Source organism: Physeter macrocephalus, chromosome 9 (genome assembly GCF_002837175.3).
Source record: "Physeter macrocephalus isolate SW-GA chromosome 9, ASM283717v5, whole genome shotgun sequence".
Taxonomy (NCBI): Eukaryota; Metazoa; Chordata; class Mammalia; order Artiodactyla; family Physeteridae; genus Physeter; species Physeter macrocephalus.
The window spans coordinates 83,054,210-83,075,825 of record NC_041222.1 but is presented as its reverse complement, the minus strand read 5'-3'; the positions used below and the strand labels follow the sequence as shown (position 1 = coordinate 83,075,825).

Below are 21,616 nucleotides of genomic sequence, written 5' to 3'. Positions count from 1 at the left end.
CACGTCTGGTGGTGTGTTTGGGGATGTCGGTAGCCTTATTATGATTTTAGGCAGCCTCTCTGCTAATGGATGGGGCTGTAGTCCTGTCTTCCTGTTTGTTGGGCATAGGGTGTCCAGCACTGCAGGTTGCTGGTCGTTGAGTGAAGCTGGGTCTTGGTGTTGAGATGGAGATCTCTGGGAGATTTTCGCCGTTTGATACTACGTGGAGCTGGGAGGTCTCTTGTGGACCAGTGTCCTGAAGTTGGTTCTCCCACCTCAGAGATACAGCCCTGATGCCTGGCTGGGGCACCAAGAGCCTTTAATCCACACGGCTCAGAATAAAAGGGAGAAAAAATATAAAGGGAAGAAAGGAAGGAAGGAAGGAAGGAAGAAATGAAGGGAGGAAACAAGAAAGAAATGAAAGAAGGAAGAGAGGAAAGGGAGGAAGGAAGGGAGGAAGAAAGGGGGAAGAAAGGAAGGAAGACAGGAAGAAAGGGAAGAAAGGAAGAAAGAGAAGATAAAATAAAGTACGATAAAATTAAGTTATTAAAATAAAAAATAATTATTAAGAAGAAAAATTTTATTAAAAAAAAACGGTTCAGTCAGGGAGGAAGAAAGGGGGAAGAAAGGAAGGAAGACAGGAAGAAAGGGAAGAAAGGAAGAAAGAGAAGATAAAATAAAGTACGATAAAATTAAGTTATTAAAATAAAAAATAATTATTAAGAAGAAAAATTTTATTTAAAAAAAACGGTTCAGTCAGAACCCTAGGGCAAATGGTGAAAGCAAAGCTATACAGACAAAATCTCACACAGCAGCACACACATACACACTCACAAAAAGAGAAAAAGGGGAAAATAATAATATATCTTGCTTCCAATGTTCACCACCTCAACTTGGGATGATTCATGCTTATCTTACTGTGTTTGGGGTCTCCTTTTTGCAGGCTGCAGGTTCGTAGTTCCTGTTGTTTTTGGTGTCTGTCCCCAGTGGCTAAGGTTGTTTCAATGTGTTGAGTAGGTTTCCTGGTTGGGGGGACTAGTGCCTATCTTCTGGTGGATGAGGCTGGATCTTGTCTTTCTGGTACCTCCCCCTCTCCTCTTTGTTCGCACAGCTCCTGGTGTTCAGCTTTGGATTTGGCCCTGCCTCTGCGCGTAGGTTGTCTGAGGGCGTCTGCTCTTCGCTCAGACAGGATGAGGTTAAAGGAGCAGCTGATTCGGGGGCTCTGGCTCACTCAGGCCGGGAGGAGGGAGGTGCACGGATGCGGGGCAAGCCAAAGGCGGCAGAGGCCAACGTGACGCTGCACCAGCCCGAGGCCCACCGTGCGTTCTCCTGGGGAATCTGTCCCTGGATCCCAGGACCCTGGCAGTGGCGGGCTGCACAGGCTCCCAGGAGGGGAGGTGTGGAGAGTGACCTGTGCTCGCACACAGGCTTCTTGGGGGCGGCAGCAGCAGCCCTAGCGTCTCATGCCCATCTCTGGTGTCCGCGCCGACAGCCACGGCTCGTGCCTGTTTCTGGAGCTCCTTTAAGTGGCGCGCTTAATCCCCTCTCCTCGCGCCCCAGGAAGCAAAGAGGGAAGAAAAAGTCTCTTGCCTCTTCGGCAGCTCCAGACTTCTCCCGGACTCCCTCCCGGCTAGCCGTGGTGCTCTAACCCCTTCAGTCTGTGTTCATGCCGCCAACCCCAGTCCTCTCCCGGCTTCCAACCAAAGCCCGGGCCTCAGCTCTCAGCCCCCGCACTTCCCAGCGGGTGAGTAGACAAGCCTCTCGGGCTGGTGAGTGCTGGTCGTCACCGGTCCTCTGCGGGAATCTCTCCGCTTTGCCCTCCGCACCCTGTTACTGCTCTCTCCTCTGCGGCTCCAAAGCTCCCCCCGTCCGCCACCCGCAGTCTCCGCCCGCGAAGGGGCTTCTAGTGTGTGGAAACCTTTCCTCCTTCACAGCTCCCTCCCACTGGTGCAGGTCCCGTCCCTATTCTTTTGTCTCTGTTTATTCTTTTTCCTTTTGCCCTACCCAGGTACGTGGGGGTGTTTCTTGCCTTTTGGGAGGTCTGAGGTCTTCTTCCAGCGTTCAGTGGGTGTTCTATAGGAGCAGTTCCACGTGTAGATGTATTTCTGATGTATTTGTGGGCAGGAAGGTGATCTCCACATCCTACTCTTCCGCCATCTTCTCTCCCTCCTCCTTGAATTTTTAAAATTATGTTTGATGGTTGCAACAAAAACTAAAACCTCTAAATGCATATGCAAGGAATATTCAAGATAGTTATAAATAGAGAAGAGCAAAGGGATGTAAAGGGAGTTAAGATTTCTACACTTATCTCAGACTGGTAAAATGTCAACACCAGTGGTTATCTATATATAGTGTACCACCTAATGCAACCATTATAAAAGCCTACACTAAAAGATACATACAAAAATACTAAACAAATAAAAATGGAATTCTAGAATATGTTCAAGTATCCCACAGGAAGCATGGAAAAAGAAAGTAGAACAAATACAAAGCAGAAAATAAAATGGAAGGCTTAAACTTAACATCAGTAATTACACTAAATATAAATGGTGTAAATACATCAATTAATAGAGATTGGCAGAGTGATAAAAACACATTACCCAGCTCTTTGCTGTGTACAAGAAAGTCCTTAAATATAACAAAATAGGTAGGTTGAGAGTAAAAGGCTAGAATAGGATATACCATGCAAGCATTACTCAAAGAAAGCAGGGTGTCTATGTTCATTTCAGTGAGTACACTTTATAGCAAAGAAAATTACCAATGATATTAAATAATGGTATAATGTCAACCCAAAGGAAAATATAATGATCCTAAATGTATATGAACCTAACAACAGAGCTGCTTAAATACATAAAACAAAAACTGTTAGACCCTGAACGAGAACAGAAAAATCTGTGATTATAGTTTGAGAGAACAGTTAGACAGAAAATCAGAATCTAATCAGTATTTATGGAACACCCCACCTAACAGCAGCAGACTACACATACTATTCAAGTTCCCATTTACCAAGGTATATTATAGCCTAGGCCATAAAATAAACCTCATCAAATTGAAGAGTTGAAATCATATAGAGTATGTTCTCTGACCACAATGGAATCAAACTATAAATCAATAACAGAAAGGTAAAGCAAAATCTCAGCACATTTCAAAGCTAGAAAACATACTTCTAAATAATCCATGATCAGGGAAAAAGTGTTAAGGAAAAAAAATGCGTAAAACTCAATGAACAGGAAAATACAGTATCAAAATATATGGATTACAGCTAATTTGTATCTCTGAAGACTTAACATTAGCAAAGAAGAAAGTTTTGATCAATAATCTAAGTTCCAACCTCAAGAATCTAAAAAACAAAGTAAGCAGAAAGAAGGAAAATAAAAATAAGAGCAGAAGTCAAAGCAATTGAAAATAGAACAATAAAGATAAAACAAAAAATGTGGTTCTTTGAAAAAATTAATAAAATCAATAAACCTCTAGTAAGACTGACATAGATCCAAAAAAAACACTAATTACCAATATCAAGAATAAAATAGTAAAAGTTTACTGTACATCAAAAAAAAAAAGAATAAAATAGGACATCAGTACAGACTGCAGAAATCAAAAAGATAAGCAAATACTGTGAATAACTCTCTACACATAAATTTGACAACTTGGATGAAATGAACCAGTTTCTCAAAAAGCACAAACTGCCTCAACTCACTCATATGAAATAGATAATTTCAGTAGCCCTATAGCTATTAAGGAGATTGAATTCATAATTTAAAAACTCCCTAGAAACTTTGATTGTAAATTTGATTTTCTAGTTGAATTTAATGCCATCACTCATGGTGTTGCACAATACAGATGTCCATCAAAAAGGGACATAGACATATTCATAAAGTCAGTTCCTCATACCAGTTAAAAATAATGAAATGTATCATAAATTTTTCTATATTTAAAAATTTTCAATGAAAAAAGTAAGTTTCACAATTAAATATACAATAGCGAGCATTCATGTAAATTTTTTAAATACATCATCACACATTGTTTATAAACATATAGAATTATGAAATACGAGAACATAGACTTGAAAAAGTTTGTAATAAGTCTTGGGAAAGGGAGGAAGGGAAACTGAGGAAAAAAGTAAAAGAGATGGCAATTTTTAAAAAGTAATGAAACTCTCAAGAAATCTCCAGATCCAAATGGTTTTGCTAGAGAATTCAACCAGACTTTAAAAGAATAAACACCAGTTCTACACAGATCTTCCAGAAAATAGAAGAGGAAGGAACACTCCCTAACTCACTTTATTCCATAATAAAGTATTGACGCCAAAACCAGATACAAACAATACCAAAAAAAGAAAACTACAAATATCTCTCATGCATATAAATGTACAATTCTTACCAAAAACTCATGAAATCGAATATAGCAGTATATACAAAGAATTATGTATCATGACAGGTGAGGTTTATTCCAAAGTTACAAGGATGGTTCAGTATTCAAAAACCAATCAGTATAATCTACCATATGAACAGATTAAAAGCTTATAAGATTATACCAGTTAGAAAAAGCATTTGACAAAATTCAGTGTTCATTCATGATTAAAAAAAAACACTGTCAGAAAAATAGGGAGAGGAACTTCATCAACTTGATAATGAGCATCTGTAAAAAACCTATAGTTAACATTATACTTAATTGGAAGAGATTGAATGTCTTCTGTGTAAGATCAGAACCAAGGCAAGGATACCTGTTCTCATTACTGTTATTCAGCATTGCATTAGAAGTTCTTGCCAGTAGAATGAGGCAAGAAAAGAAAAAGAAAAGAAAAGGCATGCAGATGACAAGGGAAGCAATAAAACTGTTTCTATTTGAAGGTGACATGATTGTCTACATAGAAAATTTGAAGGAATCTACAGACTGAGATGTATCCTGGGACCCCTCCATTGCTTTGCCCACCAGCACTGTTACCAGCTATTCCCAGCATGTTTGTGTATCCATTTGGACCTGTGATGATACCTCAGGCAATACGTGGTCCTCTACACTGCTGCACAAGTTCAGTGATGTGTGGCATGTGATCTGGTCCATCACTGCCAACATTCTGCCTGTCTTAGGTGGAGACAGGTGATCCTGTGGAAGGAATTAGTCACAGGAGCAGAGGATGTGCATAAGAAAGGTCAACAGGGCCAGGGTTTTTTGTCAGCTTTAGTCACAGAAGGCCAGCAGAATGAGCAGTGACAAAACAGATGGGGACTAGCTCCCCCATATGATGACTTCAGTACTGCTTCTTTCTGGACCAACTGACCAAACAACTAGGAAGATCTCACAGCTCCAACAAGATTATTTTCCCAGGATTGATTTCAAATGCAACCACAATTTTTCATCTACATCAACATGATGTGATATGGTTTATAATTTACTGTCTGACTGAAAGCATTCATGTTATGAGGAAAAAACTACAAATGATCTTTATATTATTTTAAAGTATTTTGTCTAGTTTTATATACCATTTGGGTTTAAGCTTTAATTGGGAGGGTTTGTTTCCAAAGTAATTGAATAAAATCATATTACTTTTTAAAAAATCATATTGCTTATAAAAAGAAAAAGGTTTTCATCAAGTTCACAGGATATAAGATAAACATACAAAAATTAATTTTTATATTCTAGCAATGAACACATGGAGAATGAAATTTAAAATGTAATACCATTTACAATTGCTCAAAAAAGAGATACTTTGGTATAAATCTAATAAAACAGGTACAGGACTTTTATGCCAAAAACTACAAAATAATGATGAAAAAATCAAAGATCAAAATAAATGGAGAGGGACTTCCCTGGTGGCGCAGTGGTTAAGAATCTGCCTGCCAATGCAGGGGACATGGGCTCGAGCCCTGGTGTGGGAAGATCCCACATGCCACGGAGCAACTAAACTCATGCGCCACAACTACTGAGCCCACGTGCCTAGAGCCCGTGCTCTGCAACAAGAGAAGCCACCGCAATGAGAAGCCCGCACACTGCAACAAAGAGTAGCGCCCGCTCGCCACAACTAGAGAAAGCCTGCATGCAGCAACGAGGACCCAACGTGGCCAAAAATAAATAAATTTAAATAAATAAATAAATGGAGAGACATGCCATAATCATGGGTTGGAAAATTCAATATAATAAATGTGTCAGTTCTCCCCCAATTAATATATAAGTTTAACTCAGTCCTGTCAAATCTCAGCAATATTTTGTTGTAGATATAGCCAAATTTTCTTGAAAGAGAAAAAAAATAAAATAGGTAAAACACTTTTGAAAAATAAGAATATAGTGGGAGAAATCACCCTACCCAACTTCAAGACTTATCTGAAGACTTGTGTGGCATGAGCATAGAATAGGCACCAAAATCATTGTCACAGATACAGAATACAGAAATAGACTCACAATAGACCATAAAATGTGGCCAGATGATTTTTGAGAAAGGAGCAAAAGCAACTTAATTGAGTAGTCTTCGTTATATGGTACTAGGCAGTTAGATATTCACATGCAAAAAAATGTCCTAAACCTAAGTCTTACACCTTCTACAAAAACAAACTTAAAATGGATCACAGACTTGCTTCCCTGGTGACTCAGTGGTTAAGAATATCCACCTGCTAATGCAGGGGACACAGGTTCGAGCCCTGGTCCGGGAAGATCCTACATGCCGCAGAGCAGCTAAGCCCGTGCACCACAACTACTGAAGCCCTTGCGCCTAGAGCCCATGCTCTGCAACAAGAGAAGCCACCTCAATGAGAAGCCTGCATACTGCAACGAAGAGTAGCCCCCACTCCCGCAACTAGAGAAAGCCCGTGCGCAGCAATGAAGACCCAACACAGAAATAAATAAATAAATTAAATAAATTAATTTTTTTAAAAAACCATAAAACATTTAGGAAAAAAAAATTTTTAGAATTCAGGATTAGGCAGAGAGGTTTTAAGACCTTATACCAATAGTCCAATCCATAAAAAGAAAAACTGGTAAATTGAACTTCTTCAAAATTTTAAATTCTGCTTTGTGAAAGATCCTGTGAAAAGGATGAAAAAACAAGTTACAGATGAGGAGAAGATCTTTGCAAACTGCATATCCAACAAAGGATGTATCTAGAATATATGAAGAAGTCTCAAAACTCATCAGGTTTTTTTAGATCTAATTAGAAAATGGGAAAAGACGTGAATAGACATTTACCAAAGAAAATATACAAATGATGTGTTCCCCTTGACTTTTTATTCAAATTTAACTTTTTTTTTCTTCAGTTTCACTTATATTTTTGGCTTTTTAGGTGGAGTACTACTTCTGGAAAATCCAAAAGGAGATAATAGGTTGGACCTTCTAAAGCTGAAGAGTGTTGTTACTAGCATTTTTGGTGTAAAAAATACAGAGCTGGCTGTCTTCCATGGTGAAACAGGTATGTAGAAAGTCAAAAGATATTCATCTATGTCCTTTGATACGAGATTGATCATTGAGGATTTTAATTTGGTAACATAACCTTTGCCTTTTTCCTGACTCTGAGTCAGGGCCAGCCTCTACAGTAGTGCCTGCCTGCAAGTGTCTCTTTGTGCCTTCTTTGTGTGATATGGCTGAAAGAACACTGGACTTACTAGGAGATGAAGGTTCTAATCCTACCCTTTACTGTTAGCCATGTGATGCATTCTAGGCTTCAGAGACTTCCCTGTTGTGTTTTAACTTTATTAAACATAGTGTCTGCGTCTTGCTAAATCCAGATTCTCAATGAGACAAGCCTAAATAAAATTTTAAAGAATTATAAGTACATTTCCTCCTACTGTCATGGGTTGAATTGTGACATCACCACTCAATCCCCCACCTCTACCCCAAGATGTGTTGAAGTCCTTATCTTTACCCCCAGTGCCATCTAATGTGACCTTCTTTGGAAATAGGTTCATTGCAGATATAATTAGTTAAGGTAACACTGGAGTAGGGTGGACACTACTCCAGTATGACTGGTGTCCTTATAAGAAGAGGGCCATGTGAATATTTAAACAAACAGGGAGAAGGCTATGTGGTGACAAAGGCAAAAATTGGAATTAGGCAAACCTGCAAGCCAAGAAACACCAAAGATTTCTGGGAACCTCCAGAAGCTAGGAAGAGGAAAAGAAGGATTCCCTTACAGTCTTCAGAGGGAGCATGGCCCTACTGACACCTTGATTTTGGACTTCTCACCTACAGAGGACTGTGAGACAATAAATTTCTGTTGTTTTAAGCCATCCCACCCACCCCACTCCACCTCCCTCCCCAGTCTGTGATTCTTACAGCAGACAAAGGAAACTAATACACTCACTTAACAAACAAAAAGTTCATTTTCAGAAACTTTTAAATATCAATAGCTTAAAAGAAGAAATCTAAATGGCCAATAAATAAAGGGAAAATTGCTGAACCTCAATAGGAAAAACCACAATGAGGTACTATCACATGCAACCGAATTGGCAAAAACTAGAAAAATTTCACAATATCGGATGTCAGGGATATTATGTAATAGGATCTGTCATTCCCTGTTGGATTGTAAATTGATAGAAGCAGTGTGGACAGCCATTTGCTGTTTTATCTGTTAAGGGCTGGATAAGGGAAGCAAACATGATGTGGGGAAACTGAGGAAGTTAAGGTCTGGAAGACAGATGGTTCACTGGGGGCTCTGAGAAAAATCTTTCACCAGGATCCACCAAGGGGAGCTGGTAAGTAAGTCAGTGGACAGCTTGGATCTCTATCTCAAGTCACTGTAGAATAAGAAGCAAGGACATACTGGAACTCACATCTGTCTAGCTCACTGTCCCCTCTGACCCAGCTGAGTAATGCCTGAGCCCCACCTTAACCTTTAGTGGCATAGTGGCTGTAACTAATCTTCTACCCTAAGCAGTGTTTAATTGTATATAAATGAAATTACACTATTTGTGTTCTGTGTGTCTTGCCCTTTTCCACATATGTTCATTAGCTTATCTTCTGATCATAATTAACTTTTTTTAATATAAGCTGCCTTTTCATGGTAAAGTTTAGGATTCTGATATAGGAGGAAATTTTAAGAGGAGCTATAATATGGAGGAAAAATACTAAAAGGGGAAAAAATTTGCCTTATAAGTTATGAATATTATGCTATTTTGCAACATTAAGATTTCCTACTATTTGCATGTCATTAAAGCCTGATTTTATAGAAAAGACAGTATCCTTTGATAAATAGAAATAAAGTGGAAAGCATCATTGTAAAGATACATGATAGTTTAATAATTAAATAGGAAAAACTGAATGACTTCAGCTCTGAACTTTCCCCCTGAAAGACTGACTTTTTTGTTGTTATTTTTAGAAATAAAAAACCAAACCAACTTACTGAGTCTTAGTGGAAAAACACTTTGTGTGGCTGCAGGATCAACTCCCTCTGTGGTCAACAGTCCTAGTACTCTTCTCTGTCAATATATCAACCTACAGCTCTTGAATGCAGATCCACAAGGTGCGTGCCTCCCTCAGCTGTGAACACCCTCAGCAGGCAGGTTATGATGTGCTAGACGTTAAGATTTCCTTTAGTGTTCAATCTTTCTGATTTATATGGATTTTTTAAGTCCGCTTCAACTTAGTAATTTAAAATGTAGACTCCAACACTTCTTTGGGAAATACGGCTTGTTTCTTTTGGTGTATTTATGTAGAACACCCCTCCATCTGACATGGTCAGGAAATGAGGTAAATTGGTTAGGTAAAAATTACAGCTAAATGAAGCTGAACTGTTTAAATGTCAGAACTTTGTAGTCTTAAACTTTTGCCTTCTTTTTTTCTTGGAAAATGTTCTGAGAGCTGTTGTACTTATCCATGCCTTAATCAACAGACTAGATCGGTACTTATTTTTCCTTGATATTTTGGGGTCCTCATTGTGCACATTTATTACTGTCTTCAGGCTCTTCATTTGACTTTTTACTGAATATCTCTTCCCTAAACTACTGGGCTTTTATACTAGTTGTTTTTTCTTCTTCCCTTTCTCCTTTCCCCCTGTGAAATATTTAAGACTGTTTCTGCAGACTGTACAATTAATCCCACTCTTGCTCTTGTACCCACTGCTGGCTTTCAAAGCCTTTAGCTCTACCCATTAGAACTGTCTACTCACTACCTCCATTAGGGATCCACTAGCTAGAGGGTGAACTCTCAGGATTTAATCCATTTTGGGTTTTTTTTTTTTTTTTCTGTAGAGTGTTTAATGGGAACGGTAGGCACTCTCCTGCTTGAAAATCCACTTGGGCAGAATGGCCTGACCCACCAAGGTCTTCTGTATGAAACAGCCAAGGTGTTTGGCCTTCGGAGCAGGAAGCTAAAACTGTTTTTAAATGAGGCTCAAACAGAAGGTGAGGAGATTATAGAATATGCTAATTGTTTTTCATTTTTGTTTTTAATTTCTTGAAAATAGATTGTGATGCCATCAATTATATGTGTAAGAGATAGTACTATTGTTATCTTTTTTTCTTTTTTTGCTCTTTCTCCAGAAATTTGCCATACTATAAATGTTAATAATAATTAAAAGGATGATATGTATAAAATAGATAATAAGAAAAAAATAATTAAAAGGATGATTACTTTTTGCTTTGGAAGTAATCTAAAAATTATATTGGTATATTAAAATACATGCTTCTAGGTAAATTAGCTTATTTGCTGATCTTAAAATTGTCCTCTTCCCCAAGAATCAAAATGATCACTGTATTTTAAAATAACAGCTTGAAGGAAACATAACTGACATTGTACTTCCTCCTTTACAACTTATAAAGCATACCTTTTCTCGGTGAGCTGCATAAAAATGTGAAGAGCTAGGTCATTAGTTGACATATTCTCCATTCCATAATTCAGAAAACAGAGAGTCAGGATAAGGCACAGGCTAGTGTCTTCGAGGATATGTTTTCTCTTTCTCCCATTTATATCATCCACTTCTGTGATTTCAGCTTCTGTGGCTGTTCTGACAACTTCTCTAGTGACATTTTAGCCCTCCCCCGAGTTCTGTTCTATATTTAATTCCCTATTACACATGGGTGTTCATTTTAATGCTGCTGCCACTGGAATCATTTCCTCAAACAGCTTCCCCTGATGGGATCTGGGTTTTTCTGTTTATAGCCATCCTTCTTGTTATCCCAACTCAAAACCTTTTACCATTTCATCCTTTTATTTATTCGGCCATACAGCCTGGGATTTATTGGACTTTCTGAGTCAAGATTTGTGTCTCCTAGCACTGATGGAAAGTTGCTAGGCATTATCTTTTCCAAAGTTAGTCTTTTGATTTTCTGCAGTTTGAATATGCTGTGCCTGGGCATAAATTTTTTGGTATAATGCATTATTCATTTCTGTTACAGAGTTTTGATTTCTAGCATTTCCTTTTAATTCTTAGAATTTCCATCTTTCTGCTTACATTACCCATCTGTTCTTGCATGTTGTCCACCCTTTCTGTTAGTGTCCTTAACATTAATCCCAGTTATTTTCAATTCCCAATCTGATAATTTCAAAATCTCTGCCATATCTGAGTCTGGTTGTGTTGCTTGCTTCATCTCTTCCTACTGTGTTTTTTCCTTTTTAGAACGCCTTGTAGTATCTGGTCGATAGCAGTACATGATGTACTAGGGAAAAGGAACTGAGGTAAATAGGCCTTTATTGTAAGGTTTTATGTTTATCTGGCTAGGAGTTAGGCTGTGTTTATTGTTTACTGTTGCTGTAGGTTCCAGAGGCTCAAATTTCCTTCTGTTGTCTTATGGTTTCCCTAGAGATTCCTTTTTAAATATGGTCAGAGCTTTGCCCATTCTTTCAGCTGTAATACCCTATTATCATACAGGAGCCCATATGATGTTGTAGTAAAGTATGGGGGGAGGAGAAGTGGGGGAAGTGTTCTATAATTTTATGATTTGTTCTCAGTCTTTAGTAAGCCTGTGCCTCTGGGCTGTGACCCTCACAGCTCAGGTGTTACTGAGCTTTAAAATTTTTCCTCTTTAGGTAAGAAAGGAAGGTAAACGGGGCTAGAGGTGGGTATTTCCCTTTCCCCGGGTCAGTTAAGCTTTGGTTAAGAAGAAAAAAAATAGTTACTGATAACTTCTGCCATTTTACTGGGAATTTTTTTCTAGAAGCCTTGTACCTTTTTTGTCCTCATTTCCTCCATTACTGCCACCTTTTGTGTTCAGTTCATTTTTTGCAGTTTACTGGTTTTTTTTTTACTTCCTCTTGTGTGTGTGTGTTTTTTAAGATATTAGTGTTTACCATGGGGATTACAATTAACATCCTAAATTTATAACAATTTAACTTGAATTGATACCAGTTTGACTTTAATAACATACAAAAACACTGCTTCTATACAGCTCTGCCCCCATTTATATTCTTGTCAGAAATTATATCTTCATAATTATGTTCCCCAAAACATAAGTTCTTAACTGTGTTTTATGTGTTTACTTTTAAATCATGTAGAAAACAAAAGGTGGAGTTAAAAATAAAAAATGCAGCAACAATATGTCTTTGACTTACTGTCTAGCATCCTTTCATTTCAACGTGAAGGATCCCTTTAGCATTTCTTGGAGGGCAGTTCTAGCAGTAATGAACTCTCTCAACTTTCTGTTTATTTGGGAATGTCTTAATTGCTCCTTAATTTGTGAAGAAAAATTAAGAAGAAAAAATCTGTTTTGCAAAATGGAGAATTCTTTGTTGATAGTTTTTCCTTTCAGCACTTTAAATATGTTGTCCCACTGCCTTCTGGCTCTCATGGTTTCTGATTAGAAATTAATCTTTTAATCTTATTGAGCATCCTGGTATTTTGCTTCTCTCTTACTGCGTTCAAGATTTGGTCATTATTTCTTCAAATATTCTTTATATTCTTTTTTTCCTGAAATTCCCATAGTGTGTATGTTGGTCAAATTGGCCTGTGTCTCAGACACCCCTTAGGCTCTGTCCACTTTTCTTCATTCTCTTTTCTTTCTTCTCCTTCAGACTGGATGATTTCAAATGTCCTATCTTCGAGTTCCCTGTTTCTTCTGTATGCTAAATTATGCTGTTAAGCTTCTCTAGTGACTTCTTAGTTTCAGTTATTGTATTTTTCAGCTCCAGAATTTCTGTTAGTTCCTTTTATAATTTCTCTGTTGATATTCTCATTTTGTTGATACATTGTTTTCTTGGCTTGTTCTTTGTATGTGGTTTCCATTGACCTTTCCATTAGTCAGCTATTTTCCATTTAAGACAGTTGATTTAGAGTCTGTCTAGTAAGTCCAAGTATCTGCGCTTCCTCAGGGACAGATTCTGTTAATTATTTTTTTCCTGTGAATGGGCCATACTTTCCTATATCTTTGTATGCCTTGTAATTTTTTTTTCTCTTTGAAAACGGGATATTTGAATGTGGTGACTCTGGAAATCAGGTTCTCTTCCCCAGGGTTTGCTGTGTTTGATGGTTGAAGGCTACAGTCGTCTGTTTGTTTATGACTTTTCCAAACTAGTTTTACAAAGACTGTATTCCTGGTTGTATGTAGTCCCTGAAGTCTCTGTTCCTTTAACTTATGTTCAGCTATTATTTTGACAGAGATTTCCTTGACCTCCAGGAACTAAAAATTTACAAACGAAATACCTACCTCTCCCAGTCTTTAAAGATTGGCTCTGTTCTGGTCCACTCCTTCAGCTCAGCCAGGCTGTTTACAGTTCTGCCTCAGGCTTCTCTTTCTGTTTTCACTGAGCCCTGAAGATCAGCCACGTTTGGCCAGAAAAGCTTTTTACCTTTATTAGAATCAAATGCTTAGGGTCTTCTCAGGTCTTTCTGTGTATGCATACTGCCCTGGGCATGAATGTGGCTTTCTAAATTATTCAGCATACAGAGGCACTTTTTAATGCCCTAATTGCCCAAACTTTTCCTCCCAGGCCTTAAGCAATCCATTGCCTGTCTCATTCATAATCTTTTCCCCAGGCAGCCATGGGTTTTTTGTTTGCCTTTGGTTTTCATGCAGTGCCCACCACTTTTCCACCCTGAGTGAGTTCCAAGTAGGCAAAACAGAGACAAGCACCTTATGTAAGCCCTTCAAGTAGCTCCCAGACAGGTTAGAACAAACGCAATACTTTTGCTCTGTTCCTCCTGGAACTAGGAACCAGGGTCCCACACTGGAAACACGGGCTACTGTCTTCAAGCCCACCACCAAGCTAGGAAGGAGCTGGTAAAGCACAAGTAAAATCACAGATCTTTCCTGCCATTTTCAAGTTGCCTTTTCTTTGATTCAACATTCACTTGGTTGCTGTAAACGTTTGATTGCTTTCTAGAGTTCTGACAAAGTTGATTCTGGCTGGCTGTTTTGTGATGTTTCAGTTGATGTCCACTTTAAGGGAACATTTCTTTAATTCTCTGGGGACACTGTCTACCCTGGCCCACTTTAAACTCAATTATTTTGGGCCACAGAGAGTGTTTAGAAAGTTCTGGCTCCAGTCATGCAAGGGGCCACAATTCTCATGGGGACATGTTCTGTCTATATCTCCCCAAACCAAGGCTAAGTGGGGCAAGTCTCTATATTGGTTTACTGTGACTGATGCAATAAATTACCAAAAACTGGGTGGCCTGAGACAACAGAAATGTATTCTCTCACGGATCTAGAGGCCAGAAGTCTGAAATCAGGGTGTCAGCAGGACTGTATTCTCTAGGGGAAAATTTGTTCTTTGCCTCTTCCAGCTGCTGGTGGTTCCAGGCATCCTTGTGGCTACATCACTTTGATCTCTGCCTCATTGCCACCTCTTCTGTCTGTTTCTCCTTTTTCCAAAAAAGGTCACAGTCACAGTTTCCAGGAATTAAAGCATGGTCATATCTTTTGGAAGGCCATTATTAAACCCATAACGTTCTCTTAACTGTTTTTCTCTGTGGTGAAGAATCTTTTTGAAATTTACCCTTTTGCCATGGGCTCCTTATTTGAGGTCTCAGTTTTTTTAGGGGGTTTTCATTGGACTCCCCAGTTTGTGTAGACTGTAGGCTTTTTCTTCTCTCACTTTCATAGCCTATTAGTGCCCAATCTTTAAGCCTCCAGGCCCACCAGAAAATCTTAATGTTCAGCTACCTCTTGGGATTCATGATATTTTGGGCTCTGTGGATTTCTCTCATTTTCTTCCCTTGCTCAGCTATTTTTTTTTTTAATTTTTAAAAACTTTTTAAAAAATTAATGTTTTATATTGTACTTTGACATTTTCTGCTACATTATTAAAAGCAAAAGCCTTCTTTTCCACTTGCATTTCTCTCTTTAATGAAGCACAATTATTGTGCTTGAGATTTATTTTCAATAACTCTCCTTTGTCTCTTTACCCCTCACTAGTTTTAGGGCCCCATCATCTAATGAGACAGCCTGTCTGCAGGCTATATTCTTCCACCAAGATTGTCTTCATGCACATTTCTCCCTTGATGATGTTCCCCTGCTCGGATCCCCCAAGGCTCACCATTATCTAATGCTTCAGAATCTTTAGCTTGACACATAAAATCCTTCCTGTTCTGGTCCTTATCTGTCTTTCCAGTTACGTCCATGAAGCTTTCATTCTATCAGAAGGCTTTTTTCACTCCCCTTCCAACACACTTGGCTCTTTCATGATGGTTTGGTAGTCAGCATCAACAAGTAGGTGTAGCTTCCTCTTTTGATAACCTTGTGTGAAACTTCAAAGACATTCTTAACTTCTTTTTCTTAGCCCTCAAATCCATTGGTCACCAAGTGCAGTTGAGCAGTGAAAATGAAGAAGTGTCATCATTTTTACTTGTTCTATGCAAGTGTAGGTACCTGGTTGAAACTGATCAAGGATAGAATCACATCCATGTGAATTAGATATTAGTACTACTACCTATGAGTCACAAACCAGATCTTACCTATAATGTCTTATTACCTTCTTTTTGCTCTTTAAGGTTGACTGGGCAAGTTTAGTAGGTAAAAGCTTGAAAGTTAACTTATTCACCGAAGATTATCGAGAAACCTGGTATTCTTTCCAATCCAGTATCTTTTCCCAATCTGATATCTCTTGCCTCATTTTCATTGTATTCTTCCTCTCAAGATTATCTTTCATAAAATATTAATAATTTGGTAAATTAGAAGGATCTCATAAGGCTTACAGTTTTAGAAACTCACTGATGCCTTCTTGCTTGTTCCACTAGATTCTAAATATCTTCTCCAGCTCCTGTAGTTATCTATTAAGGAGGCAGCTTTTGGGAGTATTTTCTTATCCAGGGTTCCTGTTAGGACAGGAGCCATTTTTAGAGAAAGTTGGTCCTTCCCTTTGAATACAGATCTGGCTAGAAGCAAAATGCCCCACAGTAGGCAGAGAACTTTTTAAAATTTTCTCCTTCCTTCCTTCCTTCCTCCCCTCCTTCCTTCCTTCCTTCCTCCCTCTTTCTTTCCTTTCTCTTTCCTTCCTCCCTTCCTTCCTTCCTTTCCCTTCTTCTCCCACCACTGCCCCTCTCTTTTTCTGAGCTTTAATATATTCATTGTGTTTTGATCTATAGTATTTGTGTTATACTTCTGGATGCTCAATTTTTTTTTATCTTTAGCTGTATTGGCTCCTGTATTTTTTGACCTCAGTCTTTAGTCTTTGATAAATTCTTGCTTTCTGACATTGCAAGCTGTCCTAGGTTTATCATGTATACTCTTTCTTCCCCAAACATGGAAACGACTGCTGGTTTTCCTGTTATAGGGTGTTAATATTTAGGAACCACAAATCTGAGCTGCTTGCTTAGCATTGCTTCTAGGCCTTTTCTGAAGATATAGGAAATATTGTTTGGGCGGGAGTGTGGGGACATCTTGGGCAGTACTCAGAGTTAGTTAGGTTAAGGGCACAGTCCTCCAGAAGTCTGCCCAAAACTTCTAACCCCAAGTATAAGGAGTTAGGCTCCAACTACAAGCTCAGACAAAAGAGTTCACACAAGACCATTGTCACTTCTGGCACCAACTGCAAGTTCAGAGGGTTTCCAAAAATCGCCCTCAGGTCTGATAATTTGGTAGCAGGATTCACAGAACTTGTGGAAGCTATTGTACTCATGACTACATTTATTATAGGGAAAGGATAAAAACTAGAACCAGGCAAAGGGAAGAGATGCACAGGGCCAAATCTGGGAGGAGGTCCAAATATGTAACTTCAGATTATCTCTCTGCAAGGAGGCACGGACAGTGTTACCTCCTAGCCTCAATACATGACAGTAGTACGTACAGTGTATTACCAACCAGGGAAGCTCACTTGAGCCTTGGTGTCCGGAGTTTGTATTGAGGCTTCTTTACATACGTATGATTGCTCGTATGGTTGGTCTTTCTGGTGTAGCCAGCTCCACCCTGAGTCATCCCATTAGCATAAACCATCAGGTGTGTTCACAGGCCTACAATAAATAACAAAATATGCTCCTATCACTCAGGAAATCCCAGGGTTTCAGAAGTACCCCCAGTAGCTGGGACAAAGTTTAGGTTTCTCTTAAGGTGAGGCTGAATTTCTTACTACCCAGGCAGTTAACATTTTTTTAATATTCATCCAGAATAGGTAGAAAAATGATTTCTTTAAAACTTCTTCTTTCTATTCTAGAAATTACGGAAGAAATCCCCATGAAGACTTTGAACACGAAGACTGTGTATGTTTCTGTATTACCGACTACAGCAGACTTCTAACATTCAGTTATCTGTGTGGTTCAGTCAACCTTTCCCTGGCATATACCTCTTCTCCCCTCCCCCCAACCCCGGACACACACACGGACACAAACATATTGATATTTCCTTCAGGTGCATGTATAATATACTGCTTTTGGTCTAAAATTGAAATGGAATTGATCAAGTGACTTGAGACTTCACAGTAATAGTCACACTTAACCATAAACACCTATGTATTCATGTTGAGGAAAAGTTAGTGTTATCTCAGCACTACAGAGTATATTTCTATACTTGAATTTTTGAGTATAGAACATAGTAGCTGTTTAAATGGTATAGTGTGTGTGTGTGTGTGTGTGTGTGTGTGCACAAGTGTATATATATATCTCTGTATCTATCTATCTATCTATATATCATTCTATGGCCTTTTAAAACTTATTTGAAATCTCTTAAAGGAATGGACAATGTTATATATTTTTGCTACCTGGATTTTCCTGGGTAATTTGATGGAATATTTTAAGTTTTAGTAAATCAGAACAATAAACTTTCTCACAGATAATAAACATGTTAGAAGTAATTCATTCTCCCATAGTTCAGTGAAACTTGGAATTTGCAATCTTTAAAGAACACAAAAACTTAATAGTGACTTCCATATTAAGACACTAGACTAAATATCTAATTTCACTTCTTCCCAAAATCCTGTGTCAAAGAAGCAGATGCCAAGACAAAATTAGATGTGCAAGAATTTATTGGGGGAAGCATACATGAAAGACAAAGGAGAGAGGGTAAAGGCAAAGGTAGAGAGAGCCTTCAGGCAGAAATGACCTGACTTTGGACCCATGCCTTGCTCAGTCAGTGGCTGGGAGCAGCTGAGGGGGACCATGGCCTCAGCACAGATGAATCCATTGATCTGAAAATGTAGTAGCTAGAAGCTGTCAACCAACTATACTCCCTACATCAGATTCTCCTGAAAGGAGCTCTGAATGGTGCATCTCTAGCTGCTAGAATAAATGCATTCAAATCCATACCCACAAAGTTGGAGGAAACCACACAAGATAACAGTGTTGGCAAGGATCAGCGAAACTGGAACCCTTGTGCACTGTTGGTGGGAATGTAAAATGTTGCAGTCACTATGGGAAACAGTATAGAGGTTCCTCAAAAATTAGAACTACCATATGATCCAACAGTCAACTTCTCTGTACATATCCAAAAGAATTGAAAGCAGGGCCTTGAAAAGATATTTGCACACCCAGGTTCATTGCAGCATTATTCACAACAGCCAAGAGGTGGGGCAACCCAAATGTCCACTGAGGGATAAATGGATAAAGAAAATGTAATCTGTACATACAATTGAATATTATTCAGTCTTAAGAAAGAAGGATGAACCTTGAGGACATTAAGCAAAGTGAAATAAGCCAGTCACAAAAAGACAAATACTGTGTGATTCCACTTGTATGAGGTACCTAAAGTAGTCAAATTCATTGAAACAAAATGCAATGGCGGTTGCCAGGTGTTGCAGGGAAGGAGAAATGGGGAGTTTTTCAATGGGAATAGTTTTAGTTTTGCAAGTTTTGAAGAGTTCTAGAGGTCTTTTGCACAAAAATGAGAACATAGTTAACATACTAAACTTGATCCTTAAAAATAGCTAAGTTGGTAAATTTTATGTATCTTTTACCACAATTTTTAAAAAAATTTTGAATGTCAGAGGGACAGAAGCCAACCTGAAAGAGCTCCCAGTGGCCAAAGCTGGAACAGTTTAAACAAACATATAATGTAGTATTGAATTAAAATCCAAAGTATAAAATAAATATCCATGAGTACATGCTGATATAAATGATTGAATAAATAAATGAGAGAGGTGAGACAAATCTATATAAACTTCCAAATAATGTATATAGATACTCTTTCACAAGGTGGTGTACCTTAACTCCCGACACCTTGAGAGAGGGCTGTACTTTGTGACTTACTTCGAAAGAGTAGAATATGTGAAGGGGGCAAAAAGTAACTTCACAGTTTACAAAACTGACAAACACTACCTCGGACAGGTTAACATCATCAGGCGTGATAGCATATACTCTTTTTTTTTTTTTTTTTTTATTGATATGTAGTTGATTTACAATGTTGTGTTAATTTCTGCTATACAGCAAAGTGATTCAGTTATATATATTATTTTTCATATTCTTTTCCATTATGGTTTGTCACAGGATATTGAATATAGTTCCCTATGCTCTGAAGATTTTTTTAATATCTTTATTGGAGTATAATTGCTTTACAGTGTTGTGTTAGTTTCTGCTATGTAACAAAGTGAATCAGCTATATGGATACATATATCCCCATCTCCCCTCTCTCTTGCACCTCCTTCCCACCCTCCCTATCCCACCCATCTAGGTGGTCACAAAGTACCAAGCTGCTCTCCCTGTGCTACGCAGCTGCTTCCCACTAGCTATCCATTTTACATTTGGTACTGTATATATGTCAGTGCTACTGTCTCACTTCATCCCAGCTCCATTTTCTACATCTGCGTCATTATTCCTGTCCTGCCCCTAGGTTTATCAGAACCATTTTATTTTTAGATTGCAAATATGTGTGTGAGCGTATGGTATTTGTTTTCCTCTTTCTGACTTCACTCTGTGTGACCAACTTTAGGTCCATCCACTGTACTACAAATAACTCAATTTCATTTCTTTTTAAGGCTGAGTAATATTTCATGATATATATGTGCCACATCTTTATCCATTCATCTGTCAGTGGACGCTTAGATTGATTCCATGTCCTATTGTAAATAGTGCTGCAGTGAACACTGTGGTACATGTCTCTTTTTGAATTATGGTTTTCTCAGGGAATATACCCAGTAGTGGGATGGCTGGGTCATATGGTAGTTCTATTCTTAGTTTTTTAAGGAACCTCCATACTGTTCTCCATAGTGGCTGTATCAATTTACATTCCCACCAACAGAGCAAGAGGGTTCCCTTATCTCCACACCCTCTCCAGCATTTAGTGTTTGTAGATTTTTTGATGATGGCCATTCTAACCACTGTGAGGTGATACCTCATTGTGGTTTTGATTTGCATTTCTTTAATGATTAGTGATGTTGAGCATCCCTTCATGTGTTTGTTGGCAATCTGTATCTTCTTTGGAGAAATGTCTGTTTAGGTCTTCCACCCATTTTTAGATTGGGTTGTTTGTTTATTTGATATTGGGCTGCATGAGCTGTTTGTATATTTTGGAGATTAATCCTTTGTCAGTTGCTTTATTTGCAAATATTTTCTCCCATTCTGAGGGTTGTTTTTTCATCTTGTTTGTGGTTTCTTTTGCTGTGCAAAACCTTTTAAGTTTCCTTAGGTCCCATTTGTTTATTTTTGTTTTTATTTCCATTTCTCTAGGATGTGGGTCACAAAGGATCTTGCTATGATTTATGTCATAGAGTGTTCTGCCTATGTTTTCCTCTAAGAGTTTTATAGTGACTGGCCTTAAATGTAGGTCTTTAATCCATTTTGAGTTTATTTTTGTGTATGGTGTTAGGAAGTGTTCTAATTCCATTCTTTTCCATGTAGCTGTCCAGTTTTCTAGCACCACTTATTAAAGAGACTGCCTTTTCTCCATTGTATATTTTTGTCTCCTTTATCAAAGATAAGGTGACCATATGTGTGTGGCTTTATCTCTGGGCTTTCTATCCTGTTCCATTGATCTATATTTAGTTTCTGTGCCAGGACCATACTCTATTGATTACTTTAGCTTTGTAGTATAGTCTGAAGTCTGGGAACCTGATTCCTCCAGCTCCGTTTTTCTTTCTCAAGATTGCTTTGGCTCTTCGGGGTCTTTTGTGTTTCCATACAAATGGTAAAATTTTTTCTGGTTCTGTGAAAAATGCCATTGATAGTTTGATAGGGATTGCATTGAATCTGTAGATTGCTTTGGGTAGTATAGTCATTTTCACAGTGTTGATTCTTCCAATCTAAGAACATGGTATGTCTCTCCATCTGTTTGTATCGTCTTAGATTTCTTCCATCAGTGTCTTACAGTTTTCTGCATACAGGTCTTTTCCCTCCTTAGGTAGGTTTATTACTAGTTAT

General features: G+C 38.3%; 1 protein-coding gene across 8 annotated transcripts in view; it reads left to right on the top strand.

The window, feature by feature from the left end:
- IARS1 (isoleucyl-tRNA synthetase 1) overlaps positions 1-18,106 on the top strand; it is a 94,541-nt gene extending 76,435 nt beyond the window's left edge. For 7 of the 8 annotated variants that reach the window (XM_024117188.3, XM_024117187.3, XM_024117186.3 and 4 more), the window contains 4 exons: positions 7,250-7,375; positions 9,281-9,424; positions 10,152-10,304; positions 17,485-18,106. In XM_024117188.3, coding sequence (XP_023972956.1) covers positions 7,250-7,375; positions 9,281-9,424; positions 10,152-10,304; positions 17,485-17,567 — 506 coding nt within the window. In that variant the 3' untranslated portion in view covers positions 17,568-18,106. Of the gene's footprint in view, positions 1-7,249; positions 7,376-8,538; positions 8,658-9,280; positions 9,425-10,151; positions 10,305-17,484 lie in introns of those variants that run through there. The other variant, XM_024117190.3, reaches the window with a different exon arrangement.
- The last annotated feature ends 3,510 nt before the right edge of the window (positions 18,107-21,616 follow it).